Raw genomic sequence first — 21462 nt, 5'->3', positions numbered from 1 at the left:
TTAGGCTCCCTTTAATGAACCTGCATTGTCTTAATGCGCTCCACACAGAGTGCATATCAAATTCAGCTCTCCGAGGACGTTATTAGGAACCAGAACATCAAAGACTGACCCAATATTCTGCCGCATGCTGTTGTGCTTTATGTCCACGAGGTGGTCTGCCATTTCCTCACACACAGCACTTTGATGTGGAGCAACATGAAATATGCTGCGACAGTGCTCAGGCAGAGAAATACATGTCCCAGAAGTTGTGCAATCCATAAACAGATAAACAATATTAGAACTGGGAAAGGGGAGGGGTGGACTCGTGACCCTTCTCGTGACAGTTCAGTGTCCTGAAGCGTGATGATGAACTTTTGCGTGTGTCTGTGTGTGTTTAATTAGTTATTGACCAGCAAACATTTGGTTTTCATCAGCAGCCCCATCACAATTGCTACGCAGATACAGATAGGCTGCATTTTGGCTAAGAGCCACGCTCCATGTGCTGAAGACTACAAAGACCCTGATCACTACAGATTAGCAGCCAAGAGTTAAGAAACAGCTACTCAGTGCTGTCTCGCTGAAACAGTAATCTCTGGTCCCCGTGGGTCGAACCACAGGAGAGCAGAAGCATTTCAGAGCACCGTGTACTTAAAATACGCGTCTCGTAGTTCTGGAAACAATCATTAAAACAATCTGCTTCAACATGAAGTATTCCTTTTCCTGGTGATAAATTGCTATGTGGAATGTATACAGCGGGTGTGCATTATACACAGAACGCTATAGTGTAAATACATTTCCACTCGCATTGCAAAATACTCCGAGGTTTCCTCCACAGAGGTGGACGAGGCTAACAACCGACAGGCTCAATGTTTTTGCCAACACTTGGATTTTTCTTTGCATCGGTCACGTCAGAATAAATGAGAAATAAATGGATTTCATTAGTTCAACTTGTAAAGGAAAATTGTAATAAGTTTTGGATCAAAACATCATAGCAGCGAAGGACTCAAATGAGGAAAAGCAAAAGCCTACTTTGCGAAAGTCAACAATAACAAAACAGAGTGCAGCCATGAGCCCAGGGCATTAGTCATTCCTGCCCGTAAGAGGCAACGGCTGATCAGAAAACAGGTCATGCTGCCAAGACATCTGCCAGGTAGAGCCTCCTGGGTCGGACGGACACACTTTTCCTTTCAATGCACAAAAACGCTGACGTTGCCTAACCAGTGACTTCCTTCTGCTTGTAGAGAATAAAGCAAGAACATAGAAAAAAAGAAAAACGCGATCACCCTGCCGCTCACTAACCTTACTCAGCTCTCCCAGCCGACATCGCTTGGCATCACCGAAACACTGACTCGTGCAGCCAGATATCCGGAGGGGTCACTCCCATGCTGGGGATGTGACGCTACCTTAAGATCCCCAACCACTTCTTTAAAACCATCGCCAGCATTTCCACCAGTGGCAAGGGGCCGTCAGGCAATAAACAACAAAGTCTGATTGGAGAACGCCGTTAATAATTAAGGGAAAGGATAGGGTGGCTGGTAATGTCACTAATGCATGGGCAAACAAATGGCCGTGTTGTAGCACGAAGGGAAGTATCAGCGGAAGAAGTGTCAGAGCAGCTGGAAAAGAAGACATTTTATCCCCGTGTGCTCAGGTGATATTCTTCCACCTTGGTAGATTAAACAGAAGCTCATTCATCAAGTATACACTCTTATTCTAATTATCTCTGACTCATCCAATTATCTCATGGTGTATAGAATAGCAAGATGTATTTTACTGAGGTAACACAAGTAGCTGTGATTAGAGGTGATTTGTAACTTTAACATTCAGTTGATTGCTTGCAACAAATGCTAACAGTAGAGCAAATGCATTTCTGTCTTTTGTCTTTATTTGAACATGCGTGCATACACGTAATAATACACACAATATAAGTAACTTCTCCTTCTGTTGTTTTTATTCACATGTTCAAAAGGGAGTAGGAAGAAGCATCAGCTTATTTAATCCCACCCCTTTCTCGACATCAACTAACTAATAGTTATTTAATGTTATCTGGTAGTTTTTTGCTAATGACTTTGCAACATATTCACACAAATGGCACGTGGTTTATCAAGATCATATCATAAACACAAACATTTTGTGTTTAGGCACACACACTTTTGGATCTTCTTCCTTGTATTTGGTAAACTTCACGAGCTGAAGCCTTTTTTTAAACAGCATCATGTTTGGTCATTGCTTCAATTCATCACTCATCCTGTTCCACAGTTTCACACCGCGCGCACACACACACACACACACACACACACACACTGAAAGTTTTGAATGTTGTTCGGACTCGAGCATGTTTGAATTTTAACTCCCCTCTTAACTGATGCCTCCCCTCCCTTTTATGAAACAGCTTGTTGTCTGGAAGTAGTTTGTTGTTTACTTCATACATCAGCTGTGCTGTTTTAAACTGAACTATCACGGGAAATTTTAAGATTTGTGATTTTAAAAATAATGACTTTGTATGATCTCTGTAACCGGTGTTATGAATGATCCTTAGAGCCCTTTGTTGTAACACAGATAATGATGATAATGAACCTTTATAGGTGTTTCCCCAAACCTCTGTACAGTCACTTAAATATGTGGAAATAAGTGAACAGTATAGGATGTGGAGTGACTTTTGGTCCAGAATGTGTTTGACTTTATTTAATATTGAGATGCTTCTTGAGATTTTATTGCTTATATGTTTAATGTGAGCTTTCCAGCTGATTCTATTGTCTATTATTACACCAAGAAATCTGATCTCCTTCCCTATTTCAATTCTCACACCATCAATTTGGATTTGTTCTTGTAAATTTAGGCTGCTGTTCCTAAACAACATGATTTTAGTTTTATTCAAGTTTAGTGATAATTTATTCCATTCAAACCATTTTTTTTTATTTTTTGTAGTCCTGAGTTGAGCGTATGTAGGAGTTCCTTGAAATTATCCCCAGAACAGAAAATATTTGTATCATCTGCAAATAAAATTTACTTTAATGATTGTGACACCTTGCAGATGTCATTAATATAAAGAATGAACAGTTTTGGACCAAGCACTGACCCCTGGGGAACACCACAAACAATGTCCAAGCATGATGAGTTGATTCCATCCAACTTCACAAACTGCTTCCTGTCAGTCAAATAATTCCTGATCCAGTCTAGTGCCACCCCCCTCATTCCATAGCGTTCCAGTTTATTTAGTAGGATGTTATGATTGATTGTGTCAAATGCTTTTTTAAAGATCTATGAATACTCCTACTGCACACTTTTTCTGATCTATAGCATTTGTAATGTCCTCTAGTGTTTCAATTAGTGCCAGTGATGTTGAACAATTTGCTCTAAATCCATACTGACTGTTAGTAAGTAGTTTATGTTTTTCTAAACATTTATCTAGGCAGTAAGTAAACAGTTTTTCTAGTATCTTGGCAAATTGAGGAAGTAAGGAAACAGGTCTGTAGTTTGTGAACTTTCACTATTTTCATGAAGTTAGGAAACTTACCGGTCTGGAATGATAAGTTGCAGATGTAAGTTAGTGGTTTAGATATTCCTTCGATCACTCTTTTAACAGTGGTCGTATCTCAATCATGACAGTCTGCGGATGTTTTATGTCTACATTTATGAATAATATCAATGACTTCTCGTTCCTCTACTGCTGTGATGAACATGGACTTAGAGTTCCTCTCTATCAGATTATTGGTCCAATTTTCAGAGGTTTGTGGTTCTGGAATGGTCTCTGCTAGTTTTGGTCCGATGTTTATAAAGAATTTATTAAAGCTATTGGCCACATCCTCAGTGTTGTCCTGTACGATATCATTTTCAATAAAGTATTGCGGATAGTTTTGTCTAGCATTATTTTTAATGATGCCATTTAATATTTTCCACATTCCTCTTATATTGCTCCTATTATCATACACTTGCTTGCCAAATTATTCTTTTTTACACCGCCTTAGAATGTTTGTTAATTTATGTTTATATTTATTTTCTGATACTTTTGTTCTTTTTTTTATAAATTCCCTGTACAGGGTATTTTTCTTTTTACATGAATTTATTAACGCTTTGTCATCCATGGCTGACCTGCTTGTTTTTGTTATGTACTAAATTGAATTACTGGACAGTTTTTGTCATACAGGGACCTGAATGTTTGTAAAAATGACTCATATGACTTGTCAATGTCCCTTTAGTTGTATACCTCTTCCCAGCTCTGAAGCAGTGGATCATTTTTAACGCATTTATGTTTTCCTCTGTTTTCATCTGCTTGATTTTCTGATTGCTAAATGAATGAATTCTCTTATAATTTCTGTCATAAATAATAAAAACTGGTAGGTGGTCACTGATATAATTAATCAGCAGTCCACTAGTAGCGTTGTTTTCCACATCGTTAGTAAAGATTATGTCTATTAAAGTGGCACTATGGGATGTAATTCTGCTTGGTCTGGTGATTCTCGGATGTAAACCTAGGCTGTACATTATATTGGTAAATTCGTTTGTAAGTTTATGTTTACTAGGATTGAACAGGTCGATGTTAAAATCGCCACAAATGAAAAGAACTTTCTGATTGGTTCCTGATTATGTTCCTTCAATCCACTTATTGAACTGCTGAATGTCAGATCCTGGTGCTCTGTCGATACTAGGGATGTAAGAAAATATCGATATGGCAATATATCGTGATATTTTTCCCCAGCAATATTATATCGATATTCAAAAGCCGTGTATCGAAAATATTATGTGGCAATATATCGTGATTTTTTTCCCTGCGATTATTACATCGACATTCAAAAGCTGTGTATCTAATTTTTGAAAGAATTTACATACAAACATTTGTGTATTTTCTTTTCGTTTTGTGCAATTCAATCGCCACCCGCTAGTTGGCAGCAGTGTGCAACGGGTTTTGTTTCCACCATTGAACTGTAAATCCCTCCATCATGGTTCAGATACCTCATGTTAAACATGTTACGTATCAGTTTGGACTGTTTATTGAACATTATTACAATAAATTCAGTAAAAAAAATTGCTAGTAATGTCTGACTGAATGTATCGCAATATATCGTGATATATCGTATCGTCTCCCCTGTATCGTGATATGTATCGTATCGCCAGAATTTCAACAATACACATCCCTGGTCGATACAACTGACTAAAATGTTTTTCTGGTTTTCTTTACAAATTTCTATTGTTAAACATTCCAATAAGTTGTCAATTGCAGTTGTCATATTTTCTACCACATGGTAATTTAAAGTTTGGTCCACATGTACAGCAACTCCCCGTCCAGTCTTATTCTTTCTGTTAACAAAGTTCACTTCATATCCCTCTAGGTCAAAGTTCCCTCCAACAAATCCATCCTGCACTGATATTTTTAGCGGAGAGTACCAACTCATTTTTAAAAAGATGTAGCTGTTGATGCTGCTCAACTGTATTTAAATAAAGAGAGACCCAACAATATACACGTAGCACAACTTTCTACTGATGGATGAACAGCAACGAATTTTTTCTAGGGTCATTGCTGATGCGATGCCACCTTGACACGGTGCTACCATGTATGTATATACCCAAGGGCAGCCAACACATAAGTGCCAGTTTGACCGTTGGCAGACTGTACCTCATGCTTTGTACCCAGCAGCTGTAAAATCACATCAACTAGCTGGCTATTTACTAATTGGTTACCAATGCTCTGCAACAATTATGGCTTTGCGCCTGCGCACTTTCCACACTAATTAATACAACATAAATGGACATAAGACTCTGCATGCAGCTCTGCAGGTATCATTATTGGAACTTTGGCTATTTGCTTTAGAAATAAAACTGGTATAGTAATAACACCCAATTATACATACAAGTGAAACAAAAAAAATTGAATGGGGTCACCAACCTGGTGCCCCAGGCCTGTTATAAAAATAGCACAATTATTTTCTGCTGCTATTTTTTTAGATCACACTTTATGTGACTAAAACATGGCAGCAGAAGAAGACAGCCAATGAGTCATACAATGAAGCTCTTGGAAAGAGTGGTGAAAGCTAGGGTTAGGCCATAAGTGAACATATGTGAGCAGCAGAAAGGTTTGAAGCCAAGTAAGTGTACTACAGATACTACCTTTGCTGGATGCTGATTGAGAAGAACAGAGAAGGTCAGAGGGATGAACATCTTTGTAGATATAGAGAAAAAGTACAACAGTGTTGAAAGGAGCTGTGGTGCATGGGGAGGTCTGGAGTGGTGGAGAAGTATGTTAGAGCAGTGCAGAACATGTATGAAAGCTAGGAGACAACAGTGAGGTGTGCTGCAGGAGTGACAGAGGAGATCAAGGTGGAGGTGCTAGTGTGTCAAGGATAGGCTCTAAGCCCTTTGTAGTTTGCTTTGGTAAAACACAAGCTGACAAGCAATGAGAGCATGGTGGAGATTGAGGGGGAGATATGGAGATAAAGATTAAATCAATATATATATATATACTGTATATATATATATATATATATATATATATATATATATATATATATATATATATATATATATATATATATATATCAATTGTTGAGGCGGCTGTTGCTAGCTGTGGTTGCAAGATGGCCGGTGCCAGTCGTGGTGGCAACCCCCATACCCGCTGGTGGACACCAGAGGTTCAGGGAGCCGTTAGGCTGAAGAAGGAGGCCTACAGGGTGTGGCTGGTCTGTGGGTCTCCGGAGGCAGCAGACAGGAACCGGATAGCCAAGCGGGGTGCAGCAGTGGCAGTTGCCGAGGCAAAATCTCGCGCGTGGGAGGAGTTTGGTGAGGCCATGGAGAAAGACTATCGATCGGCTCCAAAGAGGTTCTGGCAAACTGTCCGGCGTCTCAGGAGAGGAAGGCAGCAACTCGCTCACACTGTTTACAGTGGGGATGGGGAGCTGCTGACGTCAACTGGGGCTATAGTCGGACGGTGGAAGGAATACTTTGAGGAGCTCCTCAATCCAGCCTACGCGCATTCCGAGGAGGAACCAGAGCCTGGAGACCTGGGGATGGACTGTCCAATCTCGGGGGCAGAAGTTGCTGAGGTAGTCAAAAAACTACACAGCATCGGAGCCCCGGGGGCGGATGAGGTTCGTCCTGGGTATCTCAAGGCTATGGATGTTGTAGGGCTGTCGTGGTTGACACGTCTCTACAACATTGCGTGGTCATCGGGGGCAGTTCCTAGGGAGTGGCAGACCGGGGTGGTGGTCCCCATCTTTAAGAAGGATGACCTGAGGGTGTGTTCTAACTATAGGAGGATCACACTCCTCAGCCTCCCTGGAAAGGTCTACTCCAAGGTACTGGAATTGTTGAATCTCAGATTGAGAAGGAGCAATGTGGTTTTCGTCCTGGCCGTGGAACTGTGGACCAGCTCTACACCCTTGCAAGGGTGACGGAGGGGGCATGGGTTTGCCCAACCAATCCACATGTGCTTTGTGGATTTGGAGAAGGCTTATGACCGTGTCCCCAAGGACACCCTGTGGGGGACGATCCAGGAGTATGGGGTGGATGGCTTTCTGCTAAGGGCCATTCAGTCCCTTTACCAGAGGAGCGCAAGTTTGGTCCGCATAGCCGGTAGTAAGTCGGACCTGTTCCCAGTGAGGGTTGGACTCTGCCAGGGCTGCCCTTTGTCACCGGTTCTGTTCATTACCTTTATGGGCAGAATTTCTAGGCGCAGCCGTGGTGTGGAGTGTGTCGAGTTTGGTGCCAGGAGAATCTTGTCTCTGCTTTTTGCGGATGATGTGGTCCTCCTAGCTTCATCCAGCTCTGACCTTCAGCTCTTGCTGGGTAGAATCGCGGCCGAGTGTGAAGCGGATGGGATGAGGATCGGCAGCTCCAAATCTGAGACCATGGTTCTCGACCGGAAAAGGGTGGCTTGCCAACTCCGGGTCGGGAGAGAGGTCCTACCTCAAGTGGAGGAGTTTAAGTATCTCGGGGTCTTGTTCACAAGTGAGGGTAGGAGGGATCGGGAGATCGATAGGCGGATTGGTTCAGCATCTGCAGTGATGCGGACACTGAGCCGATCTGTCGTGGTGAAGGGGGAGCTGAGCCAGAAAGCCAGGCTCTCGATTTACCGGTCGATCTACGTCCCAATCCTCACCTATGGTCATGAGCTTTGGGTAATGACCGAAAGAACGAGATCACGGATACAAGCGGCCAAAATGAGTTTCCTCCGTAGGGTGGCCGGGCTCAGCCTTAGAGATAGGGTGAGGAGCTCGGACATTCGGGAGGGACTCGGAGTAGAACCGCTGCTCCTCCGGATCGAAAGGAACCAGTTGAGGTGGTTTAGGCATCTGATCAGGATGCCTCCTGGATGCCTCCCTGGGGAGATGTTTCGGGAATGTCCTGCCGGCAGGAGGCCCCCGGGTCGACCCAGAACACGTTGGAGGTTACATCTCCAATCTGGTCCGGGAACGCCTTGGGGTCCTGCTGGAGGAGCTGGTGGAGGTGGCCGGGGAGAGGACGGTCTGGCGCTCCCTAGTTAGGATGCTGCCCCCACGACCCGGACCCGGATAAGCGGAGGAAGACGACGACAACGACAACAACATTGTTAACATGTGCTAATTAGACATGATGTTTAGTTAAATTCAATCTACTTTAGGTCAATGGTCAGTATTGTGCGCATGACAAAATCAACCTAGGAACCTTAATATGGCTCAATAATCATTAAGTAGCTTCACAAAGGTTGGTGACTTTTCAGTTGAATGTATTGCAAAAGTCTACTTAGTTCAGTAATTCATCTTAGACTGAGAGACCATTTAAAGGCTCAGGAACCCTTTGCAACTGTTTTGTATTTGCAAATATAATTTTTATTTGATTGGGGTCTTGTTTCATATCACACAGTGAAATACTAATAATTTAGATTTGTGTAATGTTTTCTGTTTTGTAGTTACTCCTGTTAGGTGCCCATTTATTTTAATTATTATGTGTGATTAATTAATTGTTAATTGTCAATTGTTAATTATTATGATTAATATTTTAGTATTGCAGTAATTAATTGTAAATGATGAATGAAGTTGCATATTTTTAATGAAAAAAGTTAAATAATTAGTTACTTTTATAATCTTGTACTTAGTGACTGGCTCTGTTACTTTTTGGAAGCATTTAGTGACTATGACTAATTACTTTTTTTACTTCTTGTCATAATGAAACCCCCCAATCTCATTACACTACAAAAGTAACATTCCAAACACAGGCTGTTCCTTTAGGAAGGAATTCTCTTAAATGAAAATGCTTGAAAGAATGTGCTGCTGCTGCAGAGACAGTGTCACAGACTCCATGTGTTCAAATTGTCAACAGTCAGCAGTTGGTAGTTTGCAGGAAGTTTATTTTATTTTGGTGAGTTAAGAGAGGAAGATCGTGGGTTAATATGTCCAACAATGCTTTGATTTTCTAACTGCAGCTGCAAACCACCTGGTTTGCCTAATAACAAATGCTGAAAGACACCAATGATGCGTTCATTGTGTCTCCAAATAAAGGAAGACATAGCAAGTAAACTAAGCAACCGTATTTGATACCAACGAGAGACACGTAAGGAAAGATACACTGCAGGTATCCTGAGCACACTGAAGCTACCGGTGCAGTAGCATTGCTAACGTCATGAACGAACCACTGGTTCAGATCGGTGGATGCAGATGTGTAGAAAAAATTAGTGAACTTTTTTGTCTTTAAGTTAAAAGGCCACATTAAATTGTCCCTTGGTGTGAGTGAGTGTGTGACTGACCGGCCATTTGTCTCTTTGTGTCCCAGTCCTGAACGGGCAATTTGTCCAGGTTTTCTGACGACCCTGACCCCAATCATAACTAACCCTAACCCAACCAAAATGACTGAGTGTATTCATTTCATGCTGACTGTGCATGTAGCATATGTGCCATTTCCACAAACAGTGGTACATTTATACCAGCAATTCCAGCTTGTTATACAGTGTGATGCAGTCAGAAGATGATATGATCAAGAAGGTCCTAAAAGGCAGGCCACGTATAAAACAAGCTGCTTTCTTTTGCAGTTGGCGGAGCTAAGGTGAGGGAAGATTAAATTGGAGAACAGACTCTGATTAAACAGAATTTGGTGCGGTCCACACCATTAATGCGAGTTAAAACAGTTTCATGTTTCCTGGTGAGAAGTCAAGTTGGAGGTCAAGTCTCCCTCGTTTGATCACACTTGCCTTAAGCTCATCCTATATATGTTTGAAGTCAATACAGCAAAACCTCTTGAAGGAGCTTGTTAAAATTAACAACCACCCCCATTGCTAAATGCCTGCATCATTGGTGCATTTAAGTTTACAACTTAGTAGGCACAGATTAAATGAACAACCTCGGTCAATAATGGCAGGAGCCTTTTGCAGATGCACACATCTCCTTCTCCTGGATGCAAACTCATCAGTGAGGTCATCTGATGGTGCTGCTTCTGAGCAGAGCTGAACTTATGACAGCCAGATCACTCAAGTGTCCTCCTGCCATAGATGAGCCTCGGTTTTGAGATGAAGCTAACAAGGAGAGCTAGGGTTCACGTCTATCTTCAGCATTTACCCTGTTGTGACCAGAAATCCATCATACAAGCAGATTGTTTTGGTGTAAAAAAACTTTTGTAAACACTACTACAACAATTAATTTTATGTTTATAATATGTTACATCTCTCTCTCTCTCTCTCTCTCTCTCTCTCTCTCTCTCTCTCTCTCTCTCTCTCTCTCTCTCTCTCTCTCTCTCTCTCTCTCTCTCTCTCTCTCTCTCTCTCTCTCTCTCTCTCTCTCTCTCTCTCTCTCTCTCTCTCTCTCTCTCTCTCTCTCTCTCTCTCTCTCGACAGATAGACTCAGGTCAATATGGATAGTATTTATATATACACCAAAAATAACATGTATTGAACGGCTATGAACCAAAGACAATACAAGCCTGAGGTGAAAATTTACGTATTTAATAAAAAATGTCGCAAATGATCATCAGGGCTGCTGTAAAATCTAATCTCCAGTCCACATCCAGTCAGAATTGTCCTCTTCTCATGTTCAGCAGCAGCTGGATGTTTATGACCACATAGTTGTTATTTTCCAGCATCATACCCATTCAAGTGAAGCACACTCCTCTTTTGACATTTTATTTCTTGTGTTTGTTCACAATCCGTATTTCAGCACGGTGTTGGAACACATTTTTTCTCTCTCCTCTGCCTAAACTGATGGTGACGCGCGGCGCGCCATGCCAGATTGTGGATGACTGATGTTTGAGGACAAACAGATATTTTTTTTCTGAAATCTCTGAGATTTTGATTAATGACTACCTGGAAATGTTACTGGTACGCACTGTACCCTAAAGTGCTGGTATGCTGAAAGGTTATAATTAGAAGTGTCGGTGGTACTGGTGCCAGCCCAAAGCACTGCTCGCTGTCAATAAAAGATAAGAGTCTGATAAGTTGGGAATTAGCACCTGATCAGCATGATCAGTTCCTGACAGACACTGTTTCTCCCTCCCAAACCCACCCCATGCACCCAGCACTGCATGCTGTGTGATAATTCAGCTGGCCCCAAAACCCCACCAGTTCTCCTGACACGATCACACACAGGACATGCATCTGTGGCCAGAACTTTCTTCTTTTTCAAGCTCTCCTTTTCTGCTCCACCTTTCCGAGTCCATCTCGGTCCATTTAGCCTCTGGTGTCAAGGGTGTGGTAGCGTGCTCTGGGGTGTAGGGTTGTCACGATACTAAAATTTAAAACTCGATTCGATACTGGGGGGGGGGGGGGGGTCGATACTCGATTTCGATACTATTTAAAAACACCAATTTATTGAACAAGTTTATTCAAAAAAATAACATTCCTCAATTTATATTGCAAACATTAAATGTTAATAATTAAGTGTATAAAGTGCTTAAACCTTTCAAGTATCGGTATTTTTTAAAACGTGCATACAAAAACTGGTGAAAGTTAACACTTTAAATCATGAATTGTCTCACTATACATACACTATTTGCAGAGTGATATTTTGCTGCTTAAACTCTGTTTAAGGTGCATTTTTGTCATAAGATGTAATGCCATATGTTTTGTTCTGTACTTTTGAACAACTCTGTTGGTCAATAAAGGGAGAAAACGAGTTTCTCCACAGTAGGACAAAGGTACATCTACCGGTAATCTTAATAAAAACAGACTGGCGCACGGCAGTGACGTCATTAAAAGCGCCGGTTAGATTAGCCGCGGCTAGTCTGTTTACGTCTAGAAAGCCCAGACCCGCTCCAAACGAACAGGGGAATCACGTTAATGATTCCTAACAAAACCTTTTGACATTGAGATGTTTTGGTGCAGATAATGTCTTATTTCGAGGCTGCACCATGGGTGCCCGTCCGCACCCGTTATATGGATATACACTGATGGCGATTCGCCGATGGATCTAAATACCCCGGGGAATCCAAGTAGCACCAAAGTTGTCAGCGTGAGTAAACAAACGTACTGCATGCTAGAAATTAAGTCCGGGTTGCAATAAACGGGAGTTTCCTTTAAGCACATACGCGTGAATATACAACTACGTGTCGGACTTGGTATGCTAATTAAGTTGGGCTGTGAAGCGCCTCCCAAATTCGCTGTTTATGTTTTTGTTTATTTATTTGGCAGACAAAACTTGGATCGGAGACAACTCGCATGGGAAATTGCTATGTAGCCATGCGGCGTCTTCTTCTTCTGTTTGTCTGGGAGACGGAGGCTGCTTTACGGCATCTGGCTGTCGTGCGTGTCGGTGTACTTGAAGAAGGCTGTGTATAATAGTCCATAATATCGATACCACAGGGATGGAATATCTAATTTAGATACCACTTTTAGCATCGATTTATATCTAGGTATCGATTTTTTGACAACACTACTGGGGTGGGGGTGGGGGGTCTCTGCAGCGCTTTGCCAGACCCCAACCACGTGAGAGGAGGGGGTGTCTTTGTGCCCAGTTTTTTCTGTTTGTGTGAGGGTCATGGAAATAGGAAAACCGTTCAAATTGTTACAAATATTCATTGTAAAAGTTTCTATTAGTTTTTGATAAGGTTGTTCTTTATATTATGTTTTTCTTTTTAGCTGAAACAACAGCTTGATTGAAATTCCATGAAATTTTTGAAAAACGTGAAGAACAGCACACATCGTCTGTTCGACTGACTGCAACTGTCACTTCAGGAGGAGCTTGCTCGGTTTGTCATCACTTTCAGTACGCATGCTCTGATCCGATCACATGATTTTAAAAAGATCAAGAGAAAAAGATCAGATTTAACCTTTTAAAACAACCAACAGGACCTTTTAAATTCCTCCCAAGATCAAGATTTTCTAATGGAATAACAAAGGCGTAGTTTAATTTCAACTACTTCCTCTACATCAATATTATTTGCTTCTTGTTCAAAAACAACAAAATAATGTCACACAATTTACAGCAGGCAGGGATTCAGACACCAAGATGCATCTGTTAGCAAGCAGGCTAACGCAGGGCTAACGCAGAGCTAACGCGTCTCCTCAGGAGAGCTAAAATGTTTTCAGCTATGTGGCATTTAAAACCGGACAGCGAAGGCAGAGCAACAGCCACTTGTAATGTGTGCATACTGCACAGACCACTTTCACATTCGGCTTTTCCCTTCGGGCGTCAACAAAGCAAATCACCGGTCTCCATTAATTCCCAGAATGCCACTAACAGTCCCAGTTCACAGCGAACTCAACAAAAATGCAGAGCCAGCCTACAGAGCACTAATACGCAAAGAGAAATTGAATTGAATTCTTTACTGTCATTATGCATACACATAACAAGATTTGGTTGGTAGCTCTCAGCTTAAAGGGCACTCAGACTACAAATAGAACGTTAAAAACATGAAGAGTAAAAAAAGAACAACACATAACCATCCCTTTAGGGCGCCATACACACACTAGTAGAATGAGTAAAAAAGCTAAATGATTTAAAAGATATAGAAGATAAATGTTACGCTGACTGACATTCTGATCGTACTGATAGACATGTTGATTGATATTATTGCACTACTTGTTGCACATAGAAGGTTCAAGTGCGAGCAGGACAATAGCAGCATGAAACAACAGAATCACTGTAAATTACAACCAACCCATCATTAAAAGTCTAATAGTCTCACGGGTCATTGGTTGGCAGTGTAGGTGTCTGCAGGGTCAAAGGTGGGTGGAGGATCATGGGGGAAGGGGGGGGGGGGTGCAGATGGCTTTAACAGCTCTAGGGAAGAAGCTGTTCCTCAGCCTGGTGGTTGTGGCCTTGATGTTCCTGTTCCATTTCCTGGATGGTAGCGGCATTAACAGTTTGTGACCTGGATGGAAGGGAACAGCAGCGATACGGTTAGCCTTCCTTTGTAGTCGGATGGTATATATTGAGTCCAGATCTGGTAGTGGGCTACCCACGATCCACTGAGCAGTTTTCACCACCCTGGCCAGGTCTTTTTTGTTCTGGACGGTACAGCTTCCATACCACACCGTCATACTGAGTGATGGAATGCTCTCAGTCATGGATCTGTAGAAGTTCTTTAGCAGTTGGGGGGAGAGACCGGCTCCCTTCAGTTTCCTTGTACCAGAAAGGAAGTGCTCGGTGACCACGCTAGATCTGAGGTGATGTGGATGCCCAGGAATTTGATGTTGTCTACACGCTTTACTAGCTAGATGAGTAGAGGTGGTTGCTCTGTCCTGTTGGACCTCCTGAGGTCCACTATGACGTCCTTGGTCTTACTGGTGTTGAGCACCAGGTTGTTCAAAGAACACCACTGAGTGAGGAGCTGTATCTCCTCTTTGTAGAGGGTCTCATCGTTGTTTGTTATGAGACCCACTATGGTGGTGTCATCTGCAAACTTCAAAACCATGTTTGAGGGGTGGAGGACTGTGCAGTCTTGGGTAATTAATGTGAAGAGAGCTGGACTGAGCACACAGCCCTGTGGTGTGCCTGTGTTTAGAATTATGGTGGATGATGTTTGGTCTCCTATTCTCACCACCTGAGGCCGATTAGTGAGAAAGTCTCTAATCCAGAGGCACATTGAAGCAGAGAGTCCCAGGTTATTGAGTTTCACTATCAGCTTGTCTGGAATGATGGTGTTGCAAGCCGAGCTGAAGTCAATAAATGGCGTCCTAACATAAGTGTTATGATGCTGCAGATGTGTCAGAGTAAATTACCAACAGTACATAAAACGTCTGGTTAAGTTTCCTGCAGCACCCGAGCTGTGCGGTAGGCTAACTATGGGTGTTATGGAGGGCAAAGTTAGTGTTGGTTTATGCTTGACGCATTCACTTTCCGCTTGGTGATGCGGCTCGCGGATGGAACGCGCTTCACAACTCGAAGCGTTTATGGTTCGTGCGGCTCGTCTCTGCGGTGAGCCAATATTCTCCCAAACTGTAGGGGGCAGCATGGAGCTCTACGGCATGCATCCAACACTACACCATAGTAGAAGTAGAAATTACTGTTTACAACATGGCATTTCAGCATTTTTAACAGCGTCCTCGTCTTTTCCAACAGTGCGAGCTATTTCTCTCCAAGAATTATTAACAACATGTTGATCACGGTGATCTCTGAGAGCTGAATCATACAAATATCTGTATTTACGAACCTCTGCCATACTAGTTCTTGCCGGTCCGCCATGTTTTTCCGCGTCCGTCCGTCCGCGTGGTTAGAAATCTTCCGAGGTGCGCGTTGCGGAAATTCTGGGCCGTGCAGAGGCGCGGTGGAGGGGCGTGGTTGTTAAAATGAAGCAACTTTTCCGCGCGGAGCCGTGCGGACCTCGAGGACGCGTCAAACATAAACCAACCTTTAGCCTGCCAGCCGAGGTTCCGCATGCCTGCGCTATCACAGGAACATGCATATTGCTGCATATTGAGGAAGTAAACACCTTGAAATAAGAGCAACCCTGCTACTTTTGAATATTTGACAATAGACACACGTTTTTAATCAGGTTACTTCCTAAACAAGTGAAAATGAAACTTAAAGGAAGACCTGAAATGTATCGGATCGGAACTCGCTCTCGGCAGACACTCAAATTCAAATGACTCAGAATCAGATTGGGAGCAAAAAGAAAAAAAACATGATCGGAACATCCCATCGAGCTGCTGCTGCGGCCGCTGCCACTTTCTAATAGAAGACAGCAGTGTGCTGGTGCAGTTGAGCCTGTTATCTGCTGCTAGGGGCTCTATAAAATACGAATCTCGCTCTGTGGAGGCTGAGCGAGAAGAACATGAAGCTGCAGATCAACAAGACGCAGAAGAGGAAGCCATGGCTGAAGAGGCAGCCGGATCCTGTGAGGGTTCTGGAGAGGCTGGAAGCTCAGCGGATCCAGTTGAGGCCTCCTCCTGTGAGGCGTGATGTACAAAGGCATTTAGTTGTTAGCTCTTTGGCATATTTTACATACACTGCTAAGAAACTGATTTTAATTATAGCAATCGGTTTAGGTGACTGAAATATTATAGAAGCATGATTTTGTTGAAAGCTTTTCAGTAGAAGTGCAGCTTATTGAATATTATGTTATGTTAGCTAGCCCAGAGGCACAAAGGCAGTACGAACATAGCATTGCTAATCTAGTTACCTCGAAATTTGAGGAGGTTGCTCTATGTTTAATGTGAGGCTGCAACCACGAGAGCAGAATATAATAATACTGCTCTTCAAGGTCTCCTTTTTCACCCTCACAAATCTGTCCCGCATTTCCCTCCATCTCCTCATGCAATCTCTCACCTCCGTTTCCAAATTTTTTGCGATCTCATTCCGGAAGTAAAAATGAAATTGGGCGTCTTTACAGACCTTCAGAGAGAAGTTCTATGAATGCTCACATTTCTGGACTTCTTCAGCCAGACGTTCTTCCTGCTGACCGATAGATTCTGAGAACTACCAGTGTCGAGGCCGAGACCAGCGATGTTGATCATTTTGAAAGGAAATGGCGTCAAGTCGGAAATAATCTTAGGTTGTTGGGTCGGCCAATCACGAGCTTGCGCTTTCCATCTCATTGGACTTCATCCGTCCTTGCGAGCCTGCTGGAGGGCCCTCACTATGACAGATAATAAAGTTGCGTGTCTCCGTACTGACGCAAACGGATAAGCATAAACAAGGCTTAACTTTCAGCATGCATGAACAGATCTCTGTGATCACTAAAAAGGAGAAATTCCAGCTGCCAAAGATAAGAAAACGTGAAAATGACAAAAATCCCAGTTCTTCTATTATCCAGTGTCCAACGACTTCCATGTTAAAAACGCCAAATTCTGCAGAAATAAACCTGTTTACAGCCTGATACAAAAACATTTTAGGTTTAATAGGTCCACTGTATCATCATGACAACGAGTGCGTTTACATGCAGCGAGTAACCCTTTTAAAACCCAAATATTCACAATAACCCGGTTCCGCAGGTCCATGTAAACACCGCCAAAAACCCGGATATGCTCATAACCGGGTTTTTAAAAACCCGGTTACTACACCTGGGGTAACCCTTTTCTAACCCGAATGTTTGGTCGTGTAAACGCATATCGGGATATCCCCATCAAAGCGTGTGTTCTGCACATGCTCTGTTCGCAAGGAATCTTGGTCTTTTGAGTAGCGAGACGTCTTGTATGCACCAGAACACCGGAAGTAAACAACAGGTTGGGAGCAACATGGCGAGTCGCGGCACAGCACCACACTTTTGGAGTGACGAGGAAACTAAAGCGCAAACAAACGCGGTCGCCATCTCTTCCGAACTGGGAAACATGTTGTTGTTTTCACGGATACCGGAACAAGAAGAACCGGAAATGACGCAAATTGCGTCTGGACGTAGTCCATACGTCCTGACGCTACTCCAACGTCCGCATTTAAATCGGGTTATGCAAGTTAGGGGTAACTCTTTCTATTTATGCTTGTAAACGGGTTATTCTGATCAGCTCAGAAACCCGAATACCGACCTTAACCCGATCATAACCCGGACATTGGCTGCATGTAAACGTAGTCAATAATGCTGTATGGTGGACAATGGGTTGGTAGGGCTGGGTAGCAAAACTCCGTACCGTATCCCTCCCTACTGCTGCTGTACCAGCGGCAGCTAGCTGCCCTGCTCTGTCTGCGTCTCTGATGGAGACCACAGACACAGAGTAGCGCAGTGAGTTGATATGCTCTGAGTTAGCTCTGTTAGCTCATAGCTATACTGGCTCGGAGTTTGATGCCCCCCCCAACCCCCACACCCACCCCACCCTCTAAGCACACTTTGTCCATTTTTTAATTTTCCAGGAGTGATGAGCCACGTCGTGGCCAAGATGGCAGTGATAGAAACTTCCCAATGGGCTTCAGTTCAGCTCTTCAGTAACCTACGGGTAACATGACAGATGGTTCGTCCATTATATGTGCAGTCTATGGGTCACTCCAACCAATCTGGTCACGGCTCAGAAATGTTATTTAATGATGTTGGACCTGGTTTGACCCGTACACTAAGGCAGCATTTTGCAAAAATTACTCATCGGCGTAATTGTACCTAAGGAGCGTCCTCTATCTTCTGATACAGCTCAAGTTCAGCACCATCTGACTAAGTCTCTTCCTCGAATGTTCTGAGGATTTAAATCAACTTGCTGTTGTTTTAGATTCACAGTCAAGATGACTTTTTTGTTCACATCAAGCTTTTGTATCAACTTCGTGCCGCACACTGCCAAGAAACAAGATACGCCCTTCTGTCTGCTACCAACGTTACACAGTCCCCGGAGGTGGCGGTCATAACACGTCCAGGTGACTGGAAAAAAACAGCTACATGCACAAATTAAAGCGTGTTTGAAGCTGATGACATCCTGCTCTCCTGGTCTTTGGGCAGATTGGGTTGCTGGTTCCAGGCATCAGAACGGTGAAAACGCTGAAACATGAGCCTGTGGATCCCGTGTCGGGCTCAGCCCCTGGGCCATCCATCTGAGCCGCAGGAGAGAGGTAACCAATACCGCCTTAGCTAGAAGTAGCGTCAGCAGCACCCGTCGCCGTAGCGGCCCCCACACTAATTAGCTCCCATTGTTGAGAGTGGATCATCGCTGAAGGGGAGCTCGGCAACCACGCCTCACTGCTTCCCCATCATCAGCCTCTTGGTGTGTGAGTGCGACCCTTCTCTGCTGATTTATTCATGGTTCCTATTGGCCGGCAGCTGTGGTTACTCTGAGTTCATCTGTGTTTAGCCTGCATCATAGGTCACTGAAGTGTGATGGGAAGAAAACAGCTACAAGTGGACAGCTGTGAGGCTTCAAGGGTGGACACGCGTGCCAACACAGAGGTCCCGACAGGCTCCTCCGGTTTTATGTTTCTCATTTAAAACCAAACCAACAAAGCAAACACTTTGACATAGTCACTAGTGATACTCTACATCAAAGTATTAGTTGTGAAAGAAAAACCAACACTCATCTCGTGCCAAAATGGCATCATTAAAATATTCATCACGTCAAGGAGTGTCATGCTTTTCAAACAAATGAACTAATCTCCTCTGCCAGTCCTCTGTGGCAAACTGAGAAGGAGGAAGGTAAGCCACCATGGCCTGTAGTCACTTATTAAACACAACAACCTCCATGCTCTATTCTCTCAGAGCTCTTAGACTGAGAGCAGTGTAATCAAACCGACTGGAGGAGAAGAGCTCGGGAGAACGACAGGCTTGACCTGAATAAAATACATGCAACTAATTAACAAAATGATTCATCAAGGTTTCAAAACCTTCCAGATGTTTGCTGTTGACCGCACTCCCCATTCAAGCTCTGATGCTAATGTCAAGGCGAACAGCTGGCCAGAGACTCCCAGAGAAGACATAAAGCAGGAGCGTGTGCACAACGAAACGTGATCCAGCTCAGACTTACATGCTTTTCTACGGCACGGAGATATCTGGCACATTCAGAGTGTCCGTTGTACTCTGCTAAGTCTGCTGCAGTGAACCCATCAATGTCTTGATCTGTAGGGTTTGCCCCACTGGCCAACAGCACTTTACAGCACTGGGAGAGCAAATGGGACAATCAAGGTCAACTAAGGAAGCAAAAAGTAAAATTGTGTTTATGACATGAAAACAAAAGAACAGAGATGGGTCTAACCTCCATCTCCCCGTTCTCTGCAGCATCATGTAGAGGGGTCCCTCCCCAGTAATCTTTGATGACCTTTGAACCCATACGAAGCAGCTTCTCCAAGATGCAATAGTGTCCCCTGCTGGCAGCAAAGTGAAGCGCAGTGGCTCCCTCTCTGTCCTGGCAGGACGAGCCCACATCTGTGCAGGTCATCTACTTGGGGGTTAACAAACAGATCAAAACAACTCTCCGGACAAAACATGGGTCTGTGTGTCTACCCACCAGCCACTCCACCACAGCGTCATGGCCCATGTGTGCAGCAGCATGCAGGCAGGTCATGCCATCGTGGGATCGCAGGTGGGCATCAGCTCCGCAGTCTTTCACAAGATATTCTACAACATGCAGGTGCCCCTCCTGGCAGGCCAGGTACAAGGGGGTCACACCAAATCTGGTCTGGTGGTTCACACACCTGCAGTCAACACCCATAAACAACAAGGATGGCTCAGTTAGCACGATTAACACCTGAAACATGCCGTCAGTGCTGATGTGGAGCTAAAGTTCAGCTGGAGACAACGACTGGAGAAAGAAAAATAATTATGGATTCAAATGATCGATCAAGGATGTCCTCTGATCATGTGACACATCATACAGAGGAGGTGACGAGAATGACTTTAAGCTAAATCTGCACTAATGCTTAGCTCAACATCTGTACATTCTAAGGAATTATGGACATTTTTGTGTCAGCTGACGTTGATTAGCAGTGGTGCCTCTTGAAAGGGGCCAGTTCTCAGAGTTAACCCTTTGGCTGTCTGGTCAACCAGCAGGTAGAGCACATCTTAGGTGTGTTCTTGCTGTGTCTTTCTAAATCCATTCTTTCGTTCTTTTACCTGTAGCTACAAACAGGTAAACAAAACGGTTTCTGTGTTTAAAAAAAGAACGAAAGAATGGAGGTAGAGCACATCTTAAGTCCCATTGAAGCATTAAATTAACTTAACAAGAGAAAAATAGTAATAAGAATGTGGAGTAGTTTGAAGAAAAGGCTGAACATTATTACGTTGTATTATCATTTATTTTATGCTATTGTTAATTCACAATAAAGTGAGACTGGGTAGTATTGGCTTGCTTTTAGCACCCCCTAGTGTCCATTTAGTAGAACTTATCTAAAAGCTAAACTTATCTCCTCGCTGTGCGTTCATCTTTATAACACCTTAATCTAACAGCTGAACTGTCTCCCCAGCCTTTCTTAGTGTCTACAGGAGGGATTAATCACTAAATCAAACAAATCAGCTGCGTTCATGATCTAAAACATGTAGGAAACATGCTTGAAGCAGACTGCAGCGTCAGGTATGTCAAGCAAGTCCAACAGGTTGGACTGGGACCTCTAAAGTTGCGGTATTATGGCCATATGGGGCGATATGGGCTGGGTGGCCTTTCATTAACACTGTAAAGGGTCATTTGAACTCACACTGGCTCAAGAAATTGATTTAAAATGTATGAAAAAATTGCAAATTATCCCTTTAATC

At 43.3% G+C, this 21462-nt stretch overlaps 1 protein-coding gene across 3 annotated transcripts in view; it reads right to left on the bottom strand.

Moving 5' to 3' along the window:
- espnla (espin like a) overlaps nt 1–21462 on the bottom strand; it is a 38839-nt gene that overhangs the window by 11558 nt on the left and 5819 nt on the right. For 2 of the 3 annotated variants that reach the window (XM_070545885.1, XM_070545884.1), the window contains 3 exons: nt 20222–20408; nt 19970–20152; nt 19742–19873 (listed from right to left, as the gene is read on the bottom strand). In XM_070545885.1, the coding sequence (XP_070401986.1) occupies nt 19742–19873; nt 19970–20152; nt 20222–20408 (502 nt within the window). The remainder of the gene's footprint in view (nt 1–19741; nt 19874–19969; nt 20153–20221; nt 20409–21462) is intronic. The other variant, XM_070545886.1, reaches the window with a different exon arrangement.

Source organism: Nothobranchius furzeri, chromosome 16 (genome assembly GCF_043380555.1).
Source record: "Nothobranchius furzeri strain GRZ-AD chromosome 16, NfurGRZ-RIMD1, whole genome shotgun sequence".
Taxonomy (NCBI): Eukaryota; Metazoa; Chordata; class Actinopteri; order Cyprinodontiformes; family Nothobranchiidae; genus Nothobranchius; species Nothobranchius furzeri.
This window is presented reverse-complemented; position numbering and strand designations above follow the sequence as displayed.